Here is a 21,760-nt window from a genome sequence, read left to right as displayed (position 1 = left end):
TAATGCCTTTTCAGCACACTACATTTTCAGGTACAAAAATCATACAAAATATACAACCATTAAAAGATTAACAACAATAATATGTATTTTACACTTTAGGGACAACATACATTTTTTACAGCTTATAAAAATTACCACAACTCCAACTACAATTATGACTAGATTGTACATCCTTAAATGATCGCATACCTTTCAAAACATATTCAGTTACGTTGGCATCATACAGTCAGTATCCATGAATGACTGATAATTGTGAATGAAAATAAAGATGCAAATGAATGCATCCTTGGGACATTTCTCCATTTCCATGAATTTCAAAGACTTACTGCAATAATGGCTGTAATTTTACACATAAGAATCACAACTCCCATCATATGAAACAGCTGACATATCTATAAGTAAAATTTTACTCAAATTGCATAAAGCTTTATCCTCATGAGAATCACTGAGACATAATAAAGCACCAAATTTTTTCTACATATTATGAAGGCATCCGTACACATATTAATGGACTTTAAAGCTGTACGCAACTTTACGTTCCGTTGATTCAATGAATAATTTGGCAGTGGTATGTGGTGTATGGAACAGTGACATAAGAAAATTCAATTTGAGGCTCCTCTTTTTGTATAGAAACCAAAAATAAATCATTTTTAATTATTTAAATAAAAATTAAAGTAATTTTGAAAAAGTATTAATTCAAGATAAGACTTTAAACCAATGCAACTGTTAGTATTTAAGTTGGTTTATAGCTTGAAATTTTGAAAACATTTTCCTCCTATTACATGTATAAGTCTTTAGAAAAAGATGCCTTTGTCTATTTGTAGGAACAAACAAATGCAAAGAATCAACAAAATAAATTGGATGCAGCCTTAAACAACACTGCCAAACCAACAGCTAAAATATGAATTCATTACAAAGTTAATGTTATGACCTAATCATGTGCATCAAGTGCATAATGTTACATCAAACCATTGCATGTTTTTATTAAATAACCAGCATTGGGATTTAAAAAAAAATACATTCTGATGCATGCAACAGCTTCCATCACTGTCATATTAGACACAAAATTTAATTTTTTTTCTCACATAAATCATAATTATACTTGAAATTGTTGATTGCCCAATGACAAATGTCACAGTGCACAAGTAAATAATGCGTACAGCATATCAAACCGAAGAATCTTTTGATCCATCACCCAGAGAATTATTTATTTTCCTGTTACATATTTAACGCAGAAAAGAATCTGATTATACTCACTGATGGCTGTAGATTTAAATTCAACATAATTGGCTGAAGGGTTGTCTCTTTAGAGGCTATTGACAATAATGAATGGTTCTATTAGCTTCCTAAGAGGTAATCAATGCTGAATAGGTTAAAAAAATATTAAAAAGTTAATTTTAATTGGATTCACAGTGTCATAATCTCAAACAAATCTTTTATAACTTTTCAATTTCACCCATATATGGCGACTTGGGTTGACATGGTGGCTCATTTGATAGAGAACCCTGCTGTCACCTCAGGTTTCCATAAACTATGGGCCTTATTTTTCAATTATAATTCTTTGTAGATTTTTACTTACATGACCTTCTAGGGACAATCCGTATGTGGCAGCAGTTAAAACTTCTCATGACTTACATACTACGGTTTAGACTTTTTTATTATATTCATAACTGCTTTTAGAATAGAAGATGCAGGTCTGAGAAACTGGCCCCTATTGATTTTCAAAATTAGATTTTAAACCACAATAATATATGTATAAATGATATGAACATGGATTACACATGTAATTATTGCATAGTACTGAGTATATCAATCTTGCACATAAAAAAATGATTGAAATTATATGCACAGCTGGATTTCAAACCGTGAAAATATTCAGAAGTTCTCAAGTGGAAGATGAATTTAATGGTAAAAAGTAGTGAAAGCCACAATAAATAGAGGCATGGCAAGTTGCTAAAGGAAAAAAATTCCAAGCAATGAAATTACAAGATATTTCAAGTTTTCCCTGCTCTTCGGCCAGTACTTAGCATTCAATTTGTTGCAATTCATAAATTTGGAATCACACAATATGATGATTAGCGCTATTTCAAAATCTCTGAGAAGAGAGGAACATTTTTAAGGAACTCTCCTCTAAGAGATCCATTTACTCATCAACCCTTTTGAACTACCCATGCATATAATTACAACCCATATAAATTTCAAAAATATGTATCAACTGTAAACAAAATATCCATCACAATTCATTGTAAATACAAAGATTTTTGGAATCTAATGATAATAACACAATTTACTCACACCTCATTGCAATATAACTTGATTTCCTCTACTTCTGCAGATTTCATATACAAGCATTTCTTCAGAGCAGTGACAGGTATCACATACCTACATAACAAAAGATGAGCATCTCAAGTCTTTTACAGGCCGGGCAGTACATTTGAAAATGAAGGAGCTGAAAATGGAGGTGGTGGTGGCTGAAGAGGACTATTTATGCCAATTCCATTCACCTGAAAATGAGATTAATATTTAACATTGAAAAATCAACAAATGCAGCAAGTCAATCTCATTGAATATAATTTTTTTAATTTGGATATCATTTTGTCTGTAATCCTTGCTCTGAATCTGAGCTAATAAATATTATTAACAAATTTTAGGAGAAAATGGGAAGTGGTTTGGATGAAATACCTGGCAAAGACATCTATTCCATTTATGATCCAATAAAATAACCATTATTTCTCATTCATGAATCTCTACTCTATGGTGTTTCCCCTTCTCAATTAAAAACATCTAAGATTGTATATGTTTATAAAAATGACTTCAAATGATATGAATTATAGACTTATAGCTGTTCAAAGTACTTTTCCAAAAAATACCAAAAGGTTATGAACAACAAATGTAGGCCTTAACTATTTATCTGGAAAAATACAGTTTCTTGTCTCCTGCTCAACATGGCTTTTGAAAGGGACAATCAACTACTACTGCTTTTTTGAAGCAGTCCAAGCTGTGCTGAAATTTAGTAAAACACTGGGATTACCATGACATAGTCAAGGTCTTAGATTGATTGAATCACAAAATATTATAATGAAAACTAGAAAGATTAGGAATATGAGGTGTTTCAGACGATTGGCTGAGGTCTTACCGCAGTGATCATACTCAGGTCATGTCAGTAATAACTAATGGTCAGAAATATTTCTACTCCTCCCAACCAATTGCTTCGGCTGTCCCAAAAAGATCCATTTTAGGCCCTATCTTGTTCTTACTGTATTTCAATAACCTTCCACAGACTCAAAAGGAATTTGTTTGGATTATCCCACTTAAACATGCAGATTATACTAATGCTATTTTGTTTGATACATTTTATTCTAACCTTTTTAAGAATGATAATCATGCTGCAGATATAATAAATAAATGGTGTTCTGATAATTGCCAGGGGTTAAATCTGAATACAACTCAAAATGATTGGTTCTGACCTTCTAATTGTCTTCATATAAGCTGTCCATTAAGTATTAATAGTACCTCTATTAAACAAGTGCCAATGTGTAAGTTCCTTGGAATATATATTTCTTTCAATATGTCCTGGGAACAACAGGCAACTGATTTACAACATAAACTGAATTCAACATTTTTTTGAGACAGGTAAGACATGCAACAGGTATTGATGTCATACTAAAACTTTATCATGGTGTATTCTAATCTATAGTGTTATACAGCATTATGTTCTCGGGGTTCTCCCCTTTCTTAAATAAGATATTTAAAGTTCACAAAAGAATAGCACAAATTATGTTCTTTCAGCATCACAACTCAACTTCTAAACCAATATTTTATTCATTAACCATCTTAGTGCAGTGGGGATTCCAGGGGTACTAGTGAGAAGTGCGAAGGGTAATTTAAGAAAAAGTATCACCTTAGGAAACAAAACATTATGAAGTTATTTTTTTTAGATATTCATATGCAGTTTTTTTATTTTAAAATAAAATATTGTAGTTAATAATGCTGTAATACATTTACATCATCTGAAAAATAAATGTAGTTATTACAGTATTATAAATTTGAAGAATATTTTTTTAGCAATAATATTTCGATTTTTAGACACAATACTAATATTATTTTTAAAACATTTTTCAATAAAACTACGATACTTAAATATAATAAAGAATCAAAAAGACATGTAGAAAATATTATAAATAAATAAAGAAAAACCAGTGAATTCCAAATTTTTTTGTCAGCCTCTGCATAGTTTGATTTTGTTGAAAAGGCTGATCTCACTGAGTCAAATTGGGACTTTTCTCCTTTCCTTGAGACTGCGGCAATTTGCTTACAATCTAAAGGCAGAAAAAAATGAAGTTCTAACTCACACAGAACTGCTGACAAGGTAATCCAATACACAGGGCGCAAATGATTAGATAGGATGGACGGCAAGAGAAACCGAAATGATTACTAAGCAGTGCTCTCATTTCCATTGTGTCAACAAAGTCCGAATAAGCAGTTATATATCAACACCACCACTCCATGACACATTCAAGAGATTACAGATAAAAACAGATTAGTAGCCTTTCAGTGGCTTTTCATAGTGGAAAGACCATTCAGAAAAAAAATGAGCAGACAATTAGGCTGAGCTTCCTGACAGGTACAAAACTGAATGTAAAATTATACTTTTTGAAAAGCATTTAAAATTGCTAATAAAAAATTAGTTATGTAATTCTATGGAATTCAACCTATTGATAGCACAAAAACCATAAATTATTAAAGAAAAAACCATAAGTTACAACGATTTAAACAATAGCCTATGCAAGAGCCGATATATCGGCCCGCCGCACTTTTTGCCAGGGATACGAAAGCCGATATATCGGCCCGCCGCACTAAGAGGGTTAAAAATTATCCTGTTTCCTTGTGTGTATATGTTATCTCTTTTATTACTTGTAGACCCCAATATAAATCAATTTTATTCTCATTCAGATTATCATTCCTTCCATACAAAACCCTTTGTCACTTACATGTATGTCAGTCTAGATAGATAAAATGCAACTAGGACCTCATGAGATGGGTCTACAGATTCATAACAGACTTCTGAACTGAAAGATTTTTTTTCTTTTGAAGCCAAATCGAAAAGTACATTCATCGAAAAACTGTATTATTCTGGATGACAGGTCAATTTATTGTACTTAGTGAATTATTTGAGTAAGAATCTGCTTTACCTTTTATTACTTTTACACTGCGCAAATTTTATATATACTTCATTTCTTTTTTTTTTTGAGAGGCCTTATATCTTGTACATTTTTAATTCATAATAATCTACTGAGTGAATAAAAATATTATTATTGGAACATAATATACCTTTTGAAATGGTCCTGAAAACTTGACAGCTAGCCTTAATTTGACAGAATATAGCAAAGACCCAGCATATCAAGCATGAAAACATGTATAAAACACTATACATATATACTTCCATAATTACAGGGGACTCAAAAACACAAAAACTAAATTTAATCAACTCCTTTGCAAAAATTAGCAGTTGTGTCTGAAAGCAGAAAAAGATTAGCCCTTTTTGAGCCTAGATGGGTGGTTGATGATATCTTTAGAGACATTTTTCGGGGAAAAATTGTAAGCAGTCTTTGGATATATTACTTTGGTTGGATATGCAGTATATATTATTACATGAATATTATTCATCATATTTTCCATGTGGGTAAACTATACCAGCAGTTATTTCAATTTAAAAACGCTATCAGTAAAGCATAATAACCCCAATCTTCTTTGATTTACATGGACCCTTGATGTTCTTATTTTGCTTGCTGAAATAAGTTTCATCTGGAAATCTGGTTGGATAATAAATAGAATGTTTTTATGGAAACAAAAGGTCCCATTTCATTATATCATTACATATGAGGGCGATTTGAAAAGTAAGGCCTCCTATTTTTTTCATGAAAAATCAAATTTATTCTCAACTCTGTGTACATTGCAGGAAAGGCTGAGCATTTAGCTATTTTTCTACATAGCCTTAACGATCAATCACTTTTGTCATTCTTGTAACCAATTTTTTAATACCGGCATTGTACCTTTCTCCCGCCACGTCCCTAAGCCAACTTAAGACAACTTTCTGAACTAGTTTTCAAATTCCTTCAGCATAAAATTCAGCCGCCTGAGATCGTAGCCAATTGAAGGCAGCAACTTGAAGTTTCTTGTTGAGACAATCACAAAATATGTCATAGTCTGTGAAAAACACTTAAAGATTTCAGATATCATAAAATGCTGGTTTTCATTAACTTTTCGTAAATTTTCAGGTGCAGTTCATTTTTCACCACAGATGGGCAGCCACTTCTGTCATCATCATGGATATTTGTGTTCACTTTTAAATGAACGACAACACTGATGCACAACTCTTGTCACTTATCATATTTGGTGTGCACAGAGCACAAATTTCCTGATGCTTATCAGCAACTTTGAAGTTTTTTAACAGTAAAAACCTTATCACTGAATGAACTTTTTCACATTTGGCAGGAACTTCAATTGTATTGCTCAATTTGACTCATTATTGTAAATAAACGACAAGTGGCATGACATTCCAATGACTGCAGCTCAAGGTAAACTACCTACCACAGTCACTACCTACTATGTCAATACAGTAACCACTTGGCCCCCTCCATTAATTCTCACACTACACAAAAATGGAGGTTACTTTTTGGACATCTCTCGTAAACACATATGTTCTTGCTTTATGAGTATGATTCTAATAACTCATATTTCTTCTAGTTTCTTGTGTTCTTCCACAGTATTTTCTTTTATCTATGAGATTAAATGCTCCTTTTGTTTTCCATATATTTCCTTTAGTTGCTTCAAATCTTCCATTGTTCTTCTTAATTGTTTTCTATATTAAATTTTACATCAAATAATTACATATTCTCCAATTGATTGGTTCATAATTTTGCCAACAGCTTTGTAAATCAAACTATTAAGGTGTGATCTGGATTCTTTTTCACCTAAAACTCATTTTTATACTTTCCAAGGTTTACAAATTACAGCACGAATTACAAGTTACCAAGTTGTCACCTTAATATACACATATATATCAGCAACATAGCTACTTGATTAGAGTTCCATTTCATTTCTAAGTAATTACTTTACCATAAATTGAACAATTTAGAATCAGCCTCAGCCACCTGGCAATCTCCATTTAGATTTTCTTTGACATTGATTAGGAATTAAAATTGTGGTTGTTGCTTCAATAACACACTGAGTGACAAATTCTAATCACTATCCTCATTATTATATTGCTCGCCCAATCTGTGATTTATTACATTTCCTTAGCCATGTCCAACAGCAATATTATTGACTCTCAATTATTATATTTTTCCTTCCTTTGACATTCTTGATGACTTCCATTACTCCTTTATAACATTATCCACTTCTTAAATCATCATAGCCTGATGTAGACATTCACCATCACACCAACATTGTCCTGGGGTTTAACTTTTCTTCCTATAACGATTCTCATGTTACACAGTGGAAGGCTCTTGACTCTCAACCTACCAATCTTATGAAATTAAATTCTCCTCCCTAGGTATCCACTCATATAGATCCACTATGAATATTTCTATAGTCGTCAATCCACATTTTTTTTCAAGTATTTTCTTTCATTAATCCTTCCAAGTTTATGAGCTTGATTGAAAACTGATTTCTAATTTCAGGTTTTTAATTTTCTTACTTCTCGTAAGTACTTCCACATTCCAAGTACTGATGCTAAACAGTCTTTTGGGTCATTTGTTAGATTTAATATTCTGAGTAGTCCCTTGGAGATATGAATGGGAAGGTAATTTACTTCTGATTTGACTTATTCAAGAGAGTTCTAGGCATCATGTTAGGAAAAAAAGTAAACTGCAGCTCTTTGTGGTAATCCATTGCAGTATCCACCTTCACACACATGAAGGAGGACTCCAGCTCAATCTTACAAATTTTTCATGGATAAATAGCCAGCGGCAGCCATTCGTGAAGACAATACATCTTCACTGGATTTTTTAGCATTTTTTATACAATGGCCCCTCCTAGGCATGCTTCTTAGCTCCCACGACTGCTTATTTCCATGTAAATTAAGTTATTTTACAGCTAATCTCCAAACATAGTGGTTGATCCACCATCCACAATCTGCAGAACACCCTCCTAACTTTTGTAGTAGTAGTATGTATGTGAGGCAACTGACAGTTAAGGCCATTTGCACCATTAGTGATGGACAGGAAAGGATGAAGGGTGCAGAGAAACCCGACATTGGCATTAGCCTACTCTTAACGAAAGGCACCAAGGGGTCCGCAGCTTAACATCCCATCCAATGGACAGTATTCTCACTCAAAGTGCCCTCCAGAAAGCACCTCAAGTAGGGATCGAGAAACTACTGAAAAATATTTGATACCACTGGGATTCAAACCTGGGCCTCTGGATGGGAATCCAGTATGATAGCCACCGCACCATCTTGACCCCCCTAACTTTTGCACAAGTACTCTTGTACAAAGAAGTTAAATGTTTGCAAATATAAACTAGCCTAAGTATCAATCAAGAAATAATAAAACTTTGGTTTATCTTTAGGATAACTGTCATTCAAGCCAAGAACATTTCAATAAAATACAACACGGAATAAACAACATTTTTACCAGGGCAAGTTAACGGCAGGGTGTGCACAGAATTTGTATTAAGTAAATGTTACTGTCAACATCATTATCATTATGACTCGTCAAACTCACCTGTGGAGTAGATTGCACCATTAGGTTATTGAAACTAACATTTGAATGGAGGACCCCAGATGGTGGATGTGGAGGAGGTAAGCGACTGCCAAGGTCAACAGAAGAGGGGAATGGTTGATGGTTGTGCTGATGAGGCCGATAGTGGTGGTAGCTTGTTGACAATGGAGAAGGAGGATGAAGAATCGGAGCTGTAGATGTTACAGTAGACAGCTTGCTACTCTTAGAGGCAGATTCAAATGAACTCGTTGAAGGAGTTATATGAGTGTGATGAGTTTGCTGCAATATAATTAATTTTTACATTATTTAAAAAATTTGGTGAAATTCAAACTACCTACTAGTATAATCTCTGTCCGAGAAACAATTGCATGGCATAAATGGATGGACCAGGATTTAAATAGTTAGTTGAATCTCATTGAATCAATGCGGGTAAATCCAATTGAACCCTTCTAAGAAATTGAATCAAACCTCCCTTAACAATCACCCCCTTACAGTGATCACCTCCCATAAATGAGGTTTTTCAATCCCCTACAGTTAGACCTGGAGACCAATCAAAGTAACACCTCCAAACAGCAAAATACAAAAACTAATGAAAAGAACCAAAAATAAACAAATTTCATTCCATTATTTGCATTAACAGATGTATTTGACATTTAATCCTGAAAAATTTCACTTCTCAAAACAAAATGAACCTATTTCTCAAATTTAATACATATTGGTACCCCAATGGATGTTTTTCTGCATGATTTTCTTACCAGGGTGGAAACTATAGTATAGAGGGAGTTATTGATTGCCCATAAATCAGTTCCTGATCCTGCATATCTTCCCATTCACTCCTAGCCACTTTTTGCTGAGGTATACGTAGTCCTATCAGTTGGGTACCATTAACTGGGTAAGGTGTGACTTAATGGAAATTATGGATATTCATAATAAAAAAAACAATTTAGCAGTTTTCACAATTATTATGAAGAAGACAACAGATATAAAATTGAGCTACACTGTATGATAATCAGGATTAAATGATTATGCTACAGGGTGCCTTAATTGAAATTGTGGAAACTATAAATTTTTTGTTTTTATTATTGGTAGGGAGTCTGACATGGGATAATTGCATGTGTAGGAGAAGAGGAGGGAGTGGAAAAGGAATGACGCCAGCAAAAAGTTTGCAATTTTTTCCAAACTTAAATTTGGTACACTTTACCTATTATGTCTTCCATTCATCCCAGAATTTTGAGTCCTTGATTAACATTAATGGCTTCAGCACCTCTGGCATCAGCATCCTTTGAATTTGTGAGGTTACCAAGTTAGTGTATGAAATTGAAAGTGCTTTAACACAATCCATCAATATGTGCTTAATTAACTAAATAGAATGATGACTAATAAATCAAAAGTCTTAGATTAAGTGATTATGTTAACGTTTTGCGAGTTCCAGAGAGAAAGAAGCTACGTGTCCATGCAATGCGACTAAGATTTGGCAATGGAAAGATGCATGTGACATGTTTGCGAGCAAGGACAGACTGTTAGAAGAAAAAGCATTTCCCTTTTCCCAATATAAAAACAACCAATAAAAATAAATAAATGGTCTTGATAATTGTAAGTGACACAAAATTGTTTCCTTTTTTCAGAAAAAACCTCCTTTTTTTGTCATTTGAAAGCAGGAAGTGAGATGGTATGATATTTTTCCATGACTAGCATAATACTTAATACTTTAAATGATTGATAAACTCTATAAGTGCTCTCTACTCTAAACTAAAAAGTATTTGATCTATTTTCATATCTAACCCTTATCTGAAACGAAGACGATATATACTATTGGTTGTGAATATGTAAGGTGTTCATCCCATAGCCAATAATGAATATTTGAGAAACACTCTATACCAATATTTTGGTCAACCAGATGACCATCAACTAGAGTGCGACATTTTGACAATAGAGAAGACAACAGTGGCAAAGTACTGGCTGTGGTTAAGTCAAGACACTGAGTTAGTTCATTTATTATCTAAGTTTAAAACATATTATAGACTATACTTCCCTGGACCATGAGCAGTACTTTGCTACTGTTGTCTTCCCTGTAGTCAAAATGTCCCACTCCAATTATTGGTCAGCTTGTTGACCAAAATATCAGGATAGTTTTTCTCAAATATTGATTATTGGCTATAGGATTGACACCTTACATAGCACTTTTCAGCACTGTATCATTCCCAAGGGCTGTTTTTTAATACTCCAGGGGTACCAAAGCTACTAGTGCGCCCCATAGATGAAAACTACATAATTGTTTCATGCCATCATTCTCTAGATAGAAAATGATTTAATATTGAAAAATAATAACATAAGTTTAATGACACATTTTACACCTCTTTTCATTTTAATTTACTGGTATCTGCATTTGCCGCATAGGAAAGAATGCCCATATTCCAGCTCCTTCTAAATAGCAGACAACTCTCATTAGGTTGACTGTTTCTGGCCCTGGATGAGGACACATTGGAGGTTTGACTATAATTGGATCTTGTATTCTGGCCATGCAGGTTTAATATGCTTCACCTCTAGACTAGCCCTATCCCAGGCAGCTTCAGTTGTTCTCAGGAGCATCAACAAAAGGATAGAGAGTAGGGTAAATGATTACTTAGGGAATGATCAGTTTGAGTTTATGAAGGGGAGAGGCACGCGTGTCGCCATTGCAGTGATAAGATCACTAATCAGGGGGAATATACAATACGATGAGAAAGTATTTGCCCATTCAGTATTTTTCAAAAAAGCATTTGATAGAGTGAATTGGGAAAAACTAATGAGTATATCGCAGAAAATAGGGATAGATTGGAGGGAAATGAGGCTAATCTGCAACCTGTGCATGCCTCAGACTGCTCAGGTGCGAGTGGGGCATGGAAAGTCCGGATGGGAAGTGTTAGAAAGAGGTGTAAGGCAGGGTTGTCCATTATCACTGATGCTATTCAACATACATGTGGAGAAAATGATTAAAGAGGAATGGGAAGAACTGGAGATAGGAATGAAAGTTGGTAGGGAATCCATAAAATCAGTTAAGTTGGCTGATGATCAAGCTTTAATTTGTCAGTCAACTAAGGGGTTGCAAGCATTGCCGAGTGATTTGGAAATTCAGTGTGACAGATATGAAATGATACTCAATATAAATAATACATAGGTCATGTGATTTTCCAGAAAGAAGAAGGCTAAGCTAAAGATTAAAATAGAAGGGCGAAAACTAGGGCAGTTATCATATCTCGGAAGTGGGAAGTGCTTTGGACCAACACGATCAAAGTAGTAGGGACGTAAGGATAAGAATTGTGCTAGTCAAAGAGGCTTTCACAAGGAGGGAGTTGATGGCAGGGACGTTAAGTAAGGATGTTAATAAAAGACTCATCAAAACTTTGATATGGAGCATGGTTATGTACAATGTGGAAACATGGTCACTGAAGCAGGATGATGGATGCAGATTGGGGGCTTTTGAAATGTGGGTGTGGAGAAGAATGGAGAAGGTTGAAATGGACCAAAAGGAAAACATATGAGGAAGTACTAGGTATGCTGGGCCAGGAGAGGGGTTTGTCGGGAGAAATCCTAAGGAGGCAGGAAAAATTGATGAAGAGAACTCCATCCACACACACAAGAATCATTAGTGTTAAGTGCAACATCCAATTCTACAAAAGCAAGGAAGATTATCACACTTAAAATACCAGAACCTCTAAAAACCAGCACCAATCATTAGTAAGAACTAAAAATGCAGCACTTGGGCCTAAAAATATGGGCCTCATTCTTTTTAATCAGTTAGCTGACAATGTGAAGAATCTCAATAAAATGTCACTAATTAAAAAAAAACCTTAGCGAATATCTGTTAATGCATATGTTTTACTCAGTTGATGAATATCTGCAACTATAATTTGCAGCTGTATATTTTCTTTGACGTGTCCTATATTTGTACAATAAATCCTAGGAAAAAAATAAAGTTATTTGATTTGAAGCTTGAAGCTGAATAAGACGTATTGAAGGGATATCAAACCTACTTCCTCATGTTCAGTTTTACACACCTATTAGGTGCATGCATTCAGCAAGCATTATATTACAATTTCTTACTAATAACAGTAAAAAGCTAGAGAAAAATAAATGGTATAAACTATCCATAGACTCAAAATCAATACAATTAATCCACTGCACAGTATGAATCTGCAATTCAAAAGTGGAATTAACTCAATTTTTGAATCAGTACTCTGATGTCAATTTTAATTTTCCACAAACTGGATGAAATCCAGCCCATTTTCAAACCTAATACAATGATTGAAGACATTCACATCTCAAGATGTATAGTATTTTATATTTAAATGATGTTCCCCACAGTTATCTACAATATTCAAGCACTCTTTACAAGTATCACCCTGACCACAACTGACGTCGATTTAGGAACGAAAATAGTTTTTGTCAATGACTGCAAACGGGATTCAGGATTTGTTGCAATCGTGAGCACCAATTATATCTCATATTTTTTCTTGACTTCATTTCTTCAATAGCAATCAACAAAGGATGCATTTAAGTACTATGAAAAGGGGAAAACGAATGAACAATATTGTTATGCATACTACAACCTATGCACAAATACAAATTGAAATCACTTGTCATTTTCTTTCATTATTAATGATGCATTGAGTGCACATCATTTCTTGAGATATAAGTGAACTAATGATGGATTCAAATTTTCATAAATATATACTGAATTTTGATTAAATTGTAATGTTTAACCAATAAATGTAGAAATTTGATGTAAAAGAGGAGGATTTCTGATCTCAAATGGATAAAATAACAATTTTGATTGAAGATTCAATGAAAAACATTGATTCAGATTTAGAATTAGCCATATCCAAATTCTGGTTAAGGATCACCTCTTACTATATTTAAAAAGTGAAATTCTTTTCGTAAACCTATTACCACAAAACAATTTAAATTACATGCATGCTCAAGTAAATAAAACAATTACATGATTACCTTGTCATTTATTTCTGGAAAGATGGTGCTAAGGTTGAAATTAGTCAAGGTGCCAGAGGAGAGGTGGCTGCTACTTCCAACTCCAGAGCCAACTGATGAACTTTGATTAGATAGATGATTCACCCCGGATGATGGAGCAGGGAAACGAGGGAACAGCTTGGGTGCTTGATGCTCAGAATCATTCAATTGGGTGATGGAGGAAGTTTCCATTGTGTGACCACTGGGATAGTGTGTAGATGTAGGATTATGGTGACGGTGATTATGCGGAGGATAGTGATGGCCTATATAAGATGAGGCACTTGGTTCCATGGGCAGAAACGTAGGCACTGACCGTGTATTGTTGCCTACTCCATTGTCTTTGGTTGGCTGTTTTGTCCCTCCATCCACACTGCAATCAGTTTTTGATGGCCCAACTTGCAGTGTGGCTGAGCTACTACACGCTTTATCACAATTACCACCAGAAGACCTCATTGATAACTTCCCTTCCTGAGAACGACACAAATGACTTTGGTTTTGGTTAATACCAACACTAGCATTAGCAGGTGAGCTATAACCAATGGATGCACAAACATTGGACATGGATGAGGTTATTGGGCCACTTTCTTTGGAATGAGTGAAGGGTGCAAAATCCATGCAATTAGATGACAAACCCAAAGAAGAGTTGTGATTTCCACTCTCAACTGAATAGTCATCACTATTCCCAAAACTTGGTGGCAAGTGAGAATGGTGGTGGTGGGTGTGGAAGGTAGTAGGAGCAGAACTGGTTGAATAATTAAATTTATCACAACTGGAGTGATGGCCTGAACGAAAATTATCATTTGTTTCCCTATGATCCTGAGCATTCTGTTTCAAATGATTTTGTGGCAGAGGAATATTTTCCATGTTACTTCCAATAGCATTACTTTCCGCAAAGTCTGTAAAGAGGTGATCACCACGCCCACCAGGAATGGAATATTTATGAATATCCATTCCATATGCTGACATTTCAACATCTGGCAAGCGTGAATCCAAGGCAACACTTGACAAACTAGGTCGAATGAGCGCTTCTGCTGAATAGCTACTAGAGGACTTATAATTCGCAGTACTTCGGGAATTATCTGCTACTTTGGTCATTTCATTCACCGGCCAGTGTACACTGTTATAGGGGGGAAATGGAATGGGAGGAGCATGCAAGTGAGTTGGATTTGAAGAAACTATTGATGGTGATATACCTTGATTGGTGAATGCTTGAGAGCTGTGGGAAGGAATTCGTGAGTGATACATTTGAGAGGATTCTTGCTGTTCTTTGCTTGTTATAACCGCATCCCTTTTCACATTTGACTGTCTTATGTTCCTTCGCGATGGTGGTGCTGTTTTGTTGGCATCTCTGCTTTTACCTTTCTCTCCACTGGAACGATCATTTTCCCTGGGCTGACTTTGATGATTTGAATCTTTTACATGATCAACTAACTGACTAACCGACAGGAAACTACTTACACCATATTCATGGGTGGATGAATTGCTCCTTCCATCCCTATTTTCTTTGGCTGGAATGGTACTTCCACATCCAGCAATGTTTGCGTGAGATGACTGCACCTTTCCAATATCCTGCTTCCCTGTTTTAGAGGTAATCGAATTGGCTTCATCATATATTGGAAGATATCCTTTCATTGAGTTACAAGAACCCAGGGCAAGATCACCTACTAGGGTCGGAAGTGCAGGCAGCTCACTTTGAGAACTGTGAATGTAGCTGTTTGAAGAATTGGTCATCTTGTTGTAAGAACTTGAGGTCAACTGATTTTCCTGAGAATCTGAGGGTTTTGGTTGTAAAGGAAGGATATTTTCTCCTAAAGTTCGGCTAGGACCAGAAACATTGGGACATGACTTTTGAGAATTTCCATTAGTTCCTGTAGCAATAGACTGAACAACATTTCTTCTATCTAAAATATTACCACTACCAACGGAAGAATTTGAAGGTGTTACATATGGCATTTCACTCTGATTGTGGTGAGTATAAAAGCCTGTATTGGAGTTGTATACAGCAGCACTACTCCCAAATGCATCTCGTACATGATCACTGCTGACATCACTGTTGTGAGCAAAATCAGAAGTGGAATGTATGGGATCTGGTGCTGTCATCCAATTGGTCACCTGCTGTCGAGGCTTAAGTCCTTGCCCTCTTGATGAACTTTGTTTGCTAACGTCTTGCTGCATGGGAAAGTTCACTAATCCATTTGTTTCAGTACCCATATTATTATTTCCAACTGGATACTGTGGATACGAATTTGGAACATCACGACTCTCAGACATGAATGTCTGTGGGAATGAGGGCGCACTGGCATCTGACACTTTTCCTGGCATGGGGGGTCCATTTTCCCCTGATGACAAACCAAGAGAACTAGGACTTGATGAATAATTGTCTACTTTTCCATTCATGCTGTTCATTTGGGGATCAAGGGATGATGAGGGTGCAGCTGACATAGGTGACAGAGTAGTCCATGATAAAATGCTAAAATTGGATGAATTATGAGCCACTGAGAATGAGCCTGGCATTCTTGATGTTAGATTTCCACCATGTGTCTCAGATGACATAGTAGAGGATTTCTTTGCAATCATTTCTAATTCTGGTTTCTGTGGCATGTAACTTGTCATATGAGAAGTATAATCATTGAAATTATAGCAGTAGTTCTGATTATTTAATTGTTCAACAGAAAATATATTATGAGACTTCGAAGGTTCAGACATGTGGGAATGCATATTACTTGAATTCCCATGGGTATGTCCTTTGTGTTCAACACCAGAGTCTTTCAATGGATGGTTATTCTGGTGCTGAGCTGATGAAACAGGTTGATTGTTCTCCTTTTGACTGTTGTCATACAGTGTTGTAGAGACTGAATTAGAAAATGCTGGTGCAGGTAGAAGATTTGGTAATACATTTCCCTGGTGATTAGGGTATGTATCCGGACGGGCTGCTGACATAGCAACACTGGATGACACTGAAGTCTTGGAAGACCCAGTTGCTCTAGATGACATAGTGGTAGAAGAGACACATGCAGGCATTGATGAAAATGATGAATTGGGAAAACTTCCAGAAGAAGAACAAAGTGCTGGTGTGAAAGAACTGGAATATATGGGGGTTACACAAGTAGATGAACTACTACTATACAAGGCATTTGAATGGGATGGGTATGTACTTGAGGAAGTTGAATATGAAGATGATGTCATTAACAGTGGTGCAGTGTTGGCCGAGGAGAATGAGGGAGATGAATTGGTGACAATACAAGATGACAATAGAGAGTTGGAAATGGTAGAAGGAAATGATGTAGTAAAAGATGAAATTGAGAAACAATTGGTTGATGAAACAGGAGTTGGAATGGAGGCAGATGGATTTTGAGGCACATAACTATTTGAGTAATTGTTTTCATGGCTTTGAATTTCCTTAGATCCATTTATGGGTCTCGTTTCAGATTTATAGGAATGATCAATATGCTGAAAAGTAAGATTTGATTGGTTATGAGGTAGATTAGAATTAGATATACTACGATCCACTGTTTGAATATCCTGCCTCAAAACCCTATTTGAAGTGGATTCTTCAGTGCTTTGTGTGATATTGGAACTAGCTGACAATGGTTCAGGTAAATCTGTTGAACCACAAGGAACATGAGGCAGTTGATAAGAGACATACTGTTGATTAGACGAAGAGAACATTCTGTTGTCAGATCCATCCTTTTTACAGTTTCCTGAACGACTATCTACTTGAAATGACTGATTCTGACAAGTATTGGAATCAGATTTATTGGCAGTTGACGTGATTGCCTGTCCACTGCTTTGAGTAGAAATACTGGCAACTTGATTATCTTGATGAGGAGGCTTCTGAGTTTGGCAAGAATTACTCATACTATTCATGCTATTGCTTTCCTGAGAGGGAATACTTCCATTATGCGTGTCTATGCAATCCCTTTCATTTTCCTTTGAGGAATGTGACTTCAAAGACATTGAATCTATTTTGACAGATGATGGATTGCTTTCTTTATGACTACTTCCCTCAATCACAGGTCTATCTTCAGATGATTCTGATGATGATATGGGAGGTATATATGGAGTAACCTTAGAAACAACTTTCAAGGGTAAGTCTTTAGATGGAGTGACCTGCCTTTCCACAAGATGAATATCAGTTTCAATAGACTCACGACTATATTCATTCTCAACTGACCTTGGCACTAGAGAATGAATAGTACTCGCTGACTTCAATTGAAGTATTGTAGACTGAGAAGAAGGGTTTGAGGAGGTCAAGGAGCTTAGAATTGACTGAGAGGATGAGGATGGAGAATTGTCCTCCAAGTTGCCCAATTGAAGGAATGAGCTACTACATCCACCTGTTGTGAGATCATTGTCACCATTACCATTTTCTAAAGATGCCATAGGCTGAGAATGATGGTTATCAGAGCCTAGATCAGGAGCTTTACCATTAAGAGTAGAAACTAAGGGGAATGCAAGGAGGAAGGCTGCAGTAGGAGAGATTGACTCAGAATGTCCAGAAGGAACTTGAAGTGAAGCAAATAAGTCACTAGAAAATGCCCCAGGAGGTAAGGAGCTCTCATCCATTTGATTAGTTTCACAATTACTTTCTCTTCCGACATCTTCTTTCCTGTATGGGTCTTCTGAATTAGGGAAGTTAGAAGAGGACCCAAAAGTTGGGAGAATTGAAGACTGTGAATCAACTTTCCCCTTATGCTCGCTACCACTTAGTGTAATACTTTTTGCATTTCTTGCTGAAGCTTCTTCATCATTATGTGAGATGGTCTCCAAACTACAGCGAGAGATGATATTTTGACTATCTACCAAACTGGAAACAGTATCTTGTTGTGAGGTATGCTCTGATGATGAATAATCAGGCATGTAATGTTCTGCACCATCCTTGATGAGCAGCTCTGTTGACTTGTTTCCATTGCTGGATACTTTGTCCCTTTCTTCAGGATGGACCCCAACAACATCACTGTTTTGCACAGATTTCAATGAGTTCTCTGATGAAGCTGGTGTCACAGAAATATGATTTCCAGGAAGGCAATTATTTTCAACTACTTGGTCTTTTGAATCTTTTTGGGAATTTATTTCATTAGGTACAAACTTCTCTTTTTTGGGGCAAGTAACATCCTGAATGGATCCAACAGCATTAATAACACTTATCTTCTCATTCATTTTACATAATGCATCAATACTATACGATGATGTATTAACATTAAGTGGACATGTGGTATTGATAATTATTTCCGAATTGCACACAGGACCTCTATCATTTAATGCATCTGTTGAGGCACTGTTTGATAATTCTTCACTCCTGGCACAGGGACCACTTTCACTTCTATCAGTATCTTCTGCTTTTCTTCTTTTAGCAAGAACACCATCATCACTACAGGATTCTGGCAGCTCTCGTTTTCTGCTGTCACCACCACTATCACTGGTGGGATTTGAGGTCACAAGTACAATATTCTCATGTTTTTCTGGCAATGATTCTTCCTGTAGAGTTGATGAATTATCATTACTTACAGAGGATGCATCTTTAGATGGAGGTGCAGAATTGGATGACTTTTCCTGAGACGCGTTACTGCTTGGTAATTTGATGTTTTTCTTTTCAACATGCTTTACGTGGGCTCCCTTACTTGTCTTAGCAGTTTCACTAATCAAACTGGCACACTTCTTCTTTCCTATAGTTTTTCCAGCAGCGTCTGTCCCCTCTTTAATATTGGAGTGTGTCTTTTGTTTATTTCGAGGTAGAGCTGGTATGGGAATTTTTTTCATTTGAGATATATCACCACTGATTGGCTGAGAACACTTAACTTCCCTTAATGGTTTAATGCATTGTGACTTAGAAGTACTGGAGGAGAAGGCAATAGGTGCCAACGCCTGATTTGTCGCTGAGACAGGGGAGGAGGTGCTCACGATTAGTTGCCGAGGCTGAGCTACAAACTGAGAGGGTAAAACGGGAAGAAGACTTCCATTGGAAGCCAAAACAAAAGTGGGGCGTGGTTCTAATGTGGGTGGGTGAGAAGCTACAATAGCACTTGGCTGGCCATTATTGACTGAACCACAATTTCCATTGTCAATAACAAAGCACGTGGACTGAGATGGATGCTGAGTAACAGCTCCCAAAGTACTAGCACCAGTGGCTCGTATAACAATTATTCCAGGTTGCTGCTCAGGACCGACAACATGGGGAGGCAATGAAGTCAATATTCGAGAAGGATCACTAAACAGCTGACCAACAGGCAGTGCATTCCCATTTTCTTGATGACTTCTATCGCCACCGGGCACAGGGATTTTGGCTGAATCTTTGTCGACTTTTTGCGGGCTGGACCTGAGTTTGTTCCCTGACGATTTTGATCCAGCAGTTGGACTCTTTAACAAAGATGATGGGTTATCGGACTTAGCTGGTGATTTATGTAGGTGAATATCCTTTTTGGAAGGTGAATTCAAGTCCTTCTTAGTAACCTTGGTCTTCTTTTGGCTGGTATCTATAAGAAAATGAAATATATTAATAGCCAATCATTCTGATCAACACGGTAACCTTAGCTAATCGCAGATCAGTCAGCACAAATGAGTAACACATTTCAGCAATGTCTCCATTAGATAGGTGAGTCTTGGGACAATTGACCTTGAAGGTGCAATTACCTCAAAAAGGGCACTGGACAAATCGAAAAACAGGCATACGCATTTTTTACATAGTATGGAGTAGCAAAAATCTTACTGTTAGAGTTTTTCTCAGCCTCAAGGGCCTTTTCGGCATCTTTTGGCGATATCTTATTACTCCATCGAGGTGTTTTCTTGCCAAGAGGGGCTATTGTAGGCGGCTCAGGAGGAAGAGTTATCCCAGCATCACGTAAAAGTTTGGCCAACTGCTGCACTCGCAACAACAACACTTCAACATATCTCTGAAGGCGTTTAATCTTCTTGGCTAAATTACCATTAAAAAAAGAAATATGCATTGCATCGTACAAAAGACAAGATATATACATCTACTTAAGAAATCAACATACTCTGAAGTTTGTTCGCTCCACTAAGTAATAAATCAGAGTTTTCCTTCTTCAGGTCTCTAATGTAAGCTGCCGATTTTTGCAGTATATCCACTTTGCTAGTTGATATGGCAGGATCGTGATTAGGAAGAAGGCTTCCCAAATCATTGAACGACACATTGAGGCGTTCTCGGCGCTCACGTTCCCATTCTCTATACTTACTAGAAACATTAACAACATATTATGCAACAATATATATAAGCTAGAGTATTAAATTACAACCCAAACCATCATTCTAGTTTTCAATATTAAAAAACATACCCCGACTCGGAATTTTTTCCGCCCATCGTTCAATGTCGACGGACGCCAGCGCTATCCCTAATGAATAGCTGACTTCACCCTAACTTGAAGAAATGTACATTCTTGTAATCAAATGTACGAGCATGTCACCATTTTGAAACATGACAGAAAACACTATACGCTTAAAATTCTAAACAGCTGGTTATTAATACTGAGAGAGATCCATATTGTACTGCTACAATTGACTATCCATGAGCGCAATAAACTTGCGGCAAAGACAAATTTGAACTTGGCGATAACCTTTCCATGATCGAGATGATAGTTTTATTTTAGAATAGCAAAATGGAAATCCTGTAAACGGTTATTCTATTATCTTTTCATAGCTCCAATATTTGACATATTAGCAAAGGAAATTTCTTAATACATTATAAATAATTTTGCCTAGGCGTTGGTGATGTAACTTTGTCAAATTCTCTTGCGTATTGCATACTTGTATCCCTCGTGAATATCTCTGTAAGCTGCTCATTTAATCATGGTTTTGAATTAGTACTGGTTTTACATCCAAACCTCATAGCAATACTAAGGTCGTAGAAACTCTCCTCCGTTTTAATTACAAATCAGGCAATATGAACACCACATATATCATTTAAGTTGTTCTGTTCATTACTATAACAGTATTCAGCACTATCAGCATTTAGATTTATGAAACCATGATTCATCATGTGAAAAATCATAAAGGTTAAATAGTGACCCTTTACAATG

The 21,760-nt window shown here is 36.0% G+C and overlaps 1 protein-coding gene across 1 annotated transcript; it reads right to left on the bottom strand.

The window, feature by feature from the left end:
- Window positions 1-91: 91 nt before the first annotated feature.
- LOC139692178 (serine-rich adhesin for platelets-like) lies at window positions 92-21,156 on the bottom strand. Its single transcript, XM_071590243.1, has 6 exons — window positions 21,020-21,156; window positions 20,723-20,919; window positions 20,434-20,640; window positions 13,710-20,200; window positions 8,727-9,002; window positions 92-2,504 (listed from the first exon to the last, which is right to left on the bottom strand). Exons 1-6 carry the CDS (start codon window positions 21,043-21,045, stop codon window positions 2,415-2,417), a joined length of 7,287 nt encoding a protein of 2,428 aa, XP_071446344.1. The 5' UTR covers window positions 21,046-21,156; the 3' UTR covers window positions 92-2,414.
- Between the last annotated feature and the right edge of the window lie 604 nt (window positions 21,157-21,760).

The sequence above is a fragment of the Hetaerina americana genome, unplaced genomic scaffold (genome assembly GCF_022747635.1).
Source record: "Hetaerina americana unplaced genomic scaffold, ioHetAmer1.1.p SCAF_4, whole genome shotgun sequence".
In the NCBI taxonomy this organism is placed as follows: domain Eukaryota; kingdom Metazoa; phylum Arthropoda; class Insecta; order Odonata; family Calopterygidae; genus Hetaerina; species Hetaerina americana.
The sequence above is the reverse complement of the archived record's forward strand: the minus strand, read 5'-3'. Positions and strand labels throughout refer to the sequence as shown.

What these genes read in the sequence shown, in the direction of transcription:
- LOC139692178 (XM_071590243.1), bottom strand. Translation starts at nt 21,045, where the DNA reads ATGGGCGGAAAAAATTCCGAGTCGGG. An exon ending in GGAAAAAATTCCGAGTCGGG is followed by an intron (nt 20,920 to 21,019) that starts GTATGTTTTTTA and finishes TAATGTTTCTAG; the next exon opens with TAAGTATAGAGAATGGGAAC. An exon ending in TGGAGCGAACAAACTTCAGA is followed by an intron (nt 20,641 to 20,722) that starts GTATGTTGATTT and finishes ATGGTAATTTAG; the next exon opens with CCAAGAAGATTAAACGCCTT.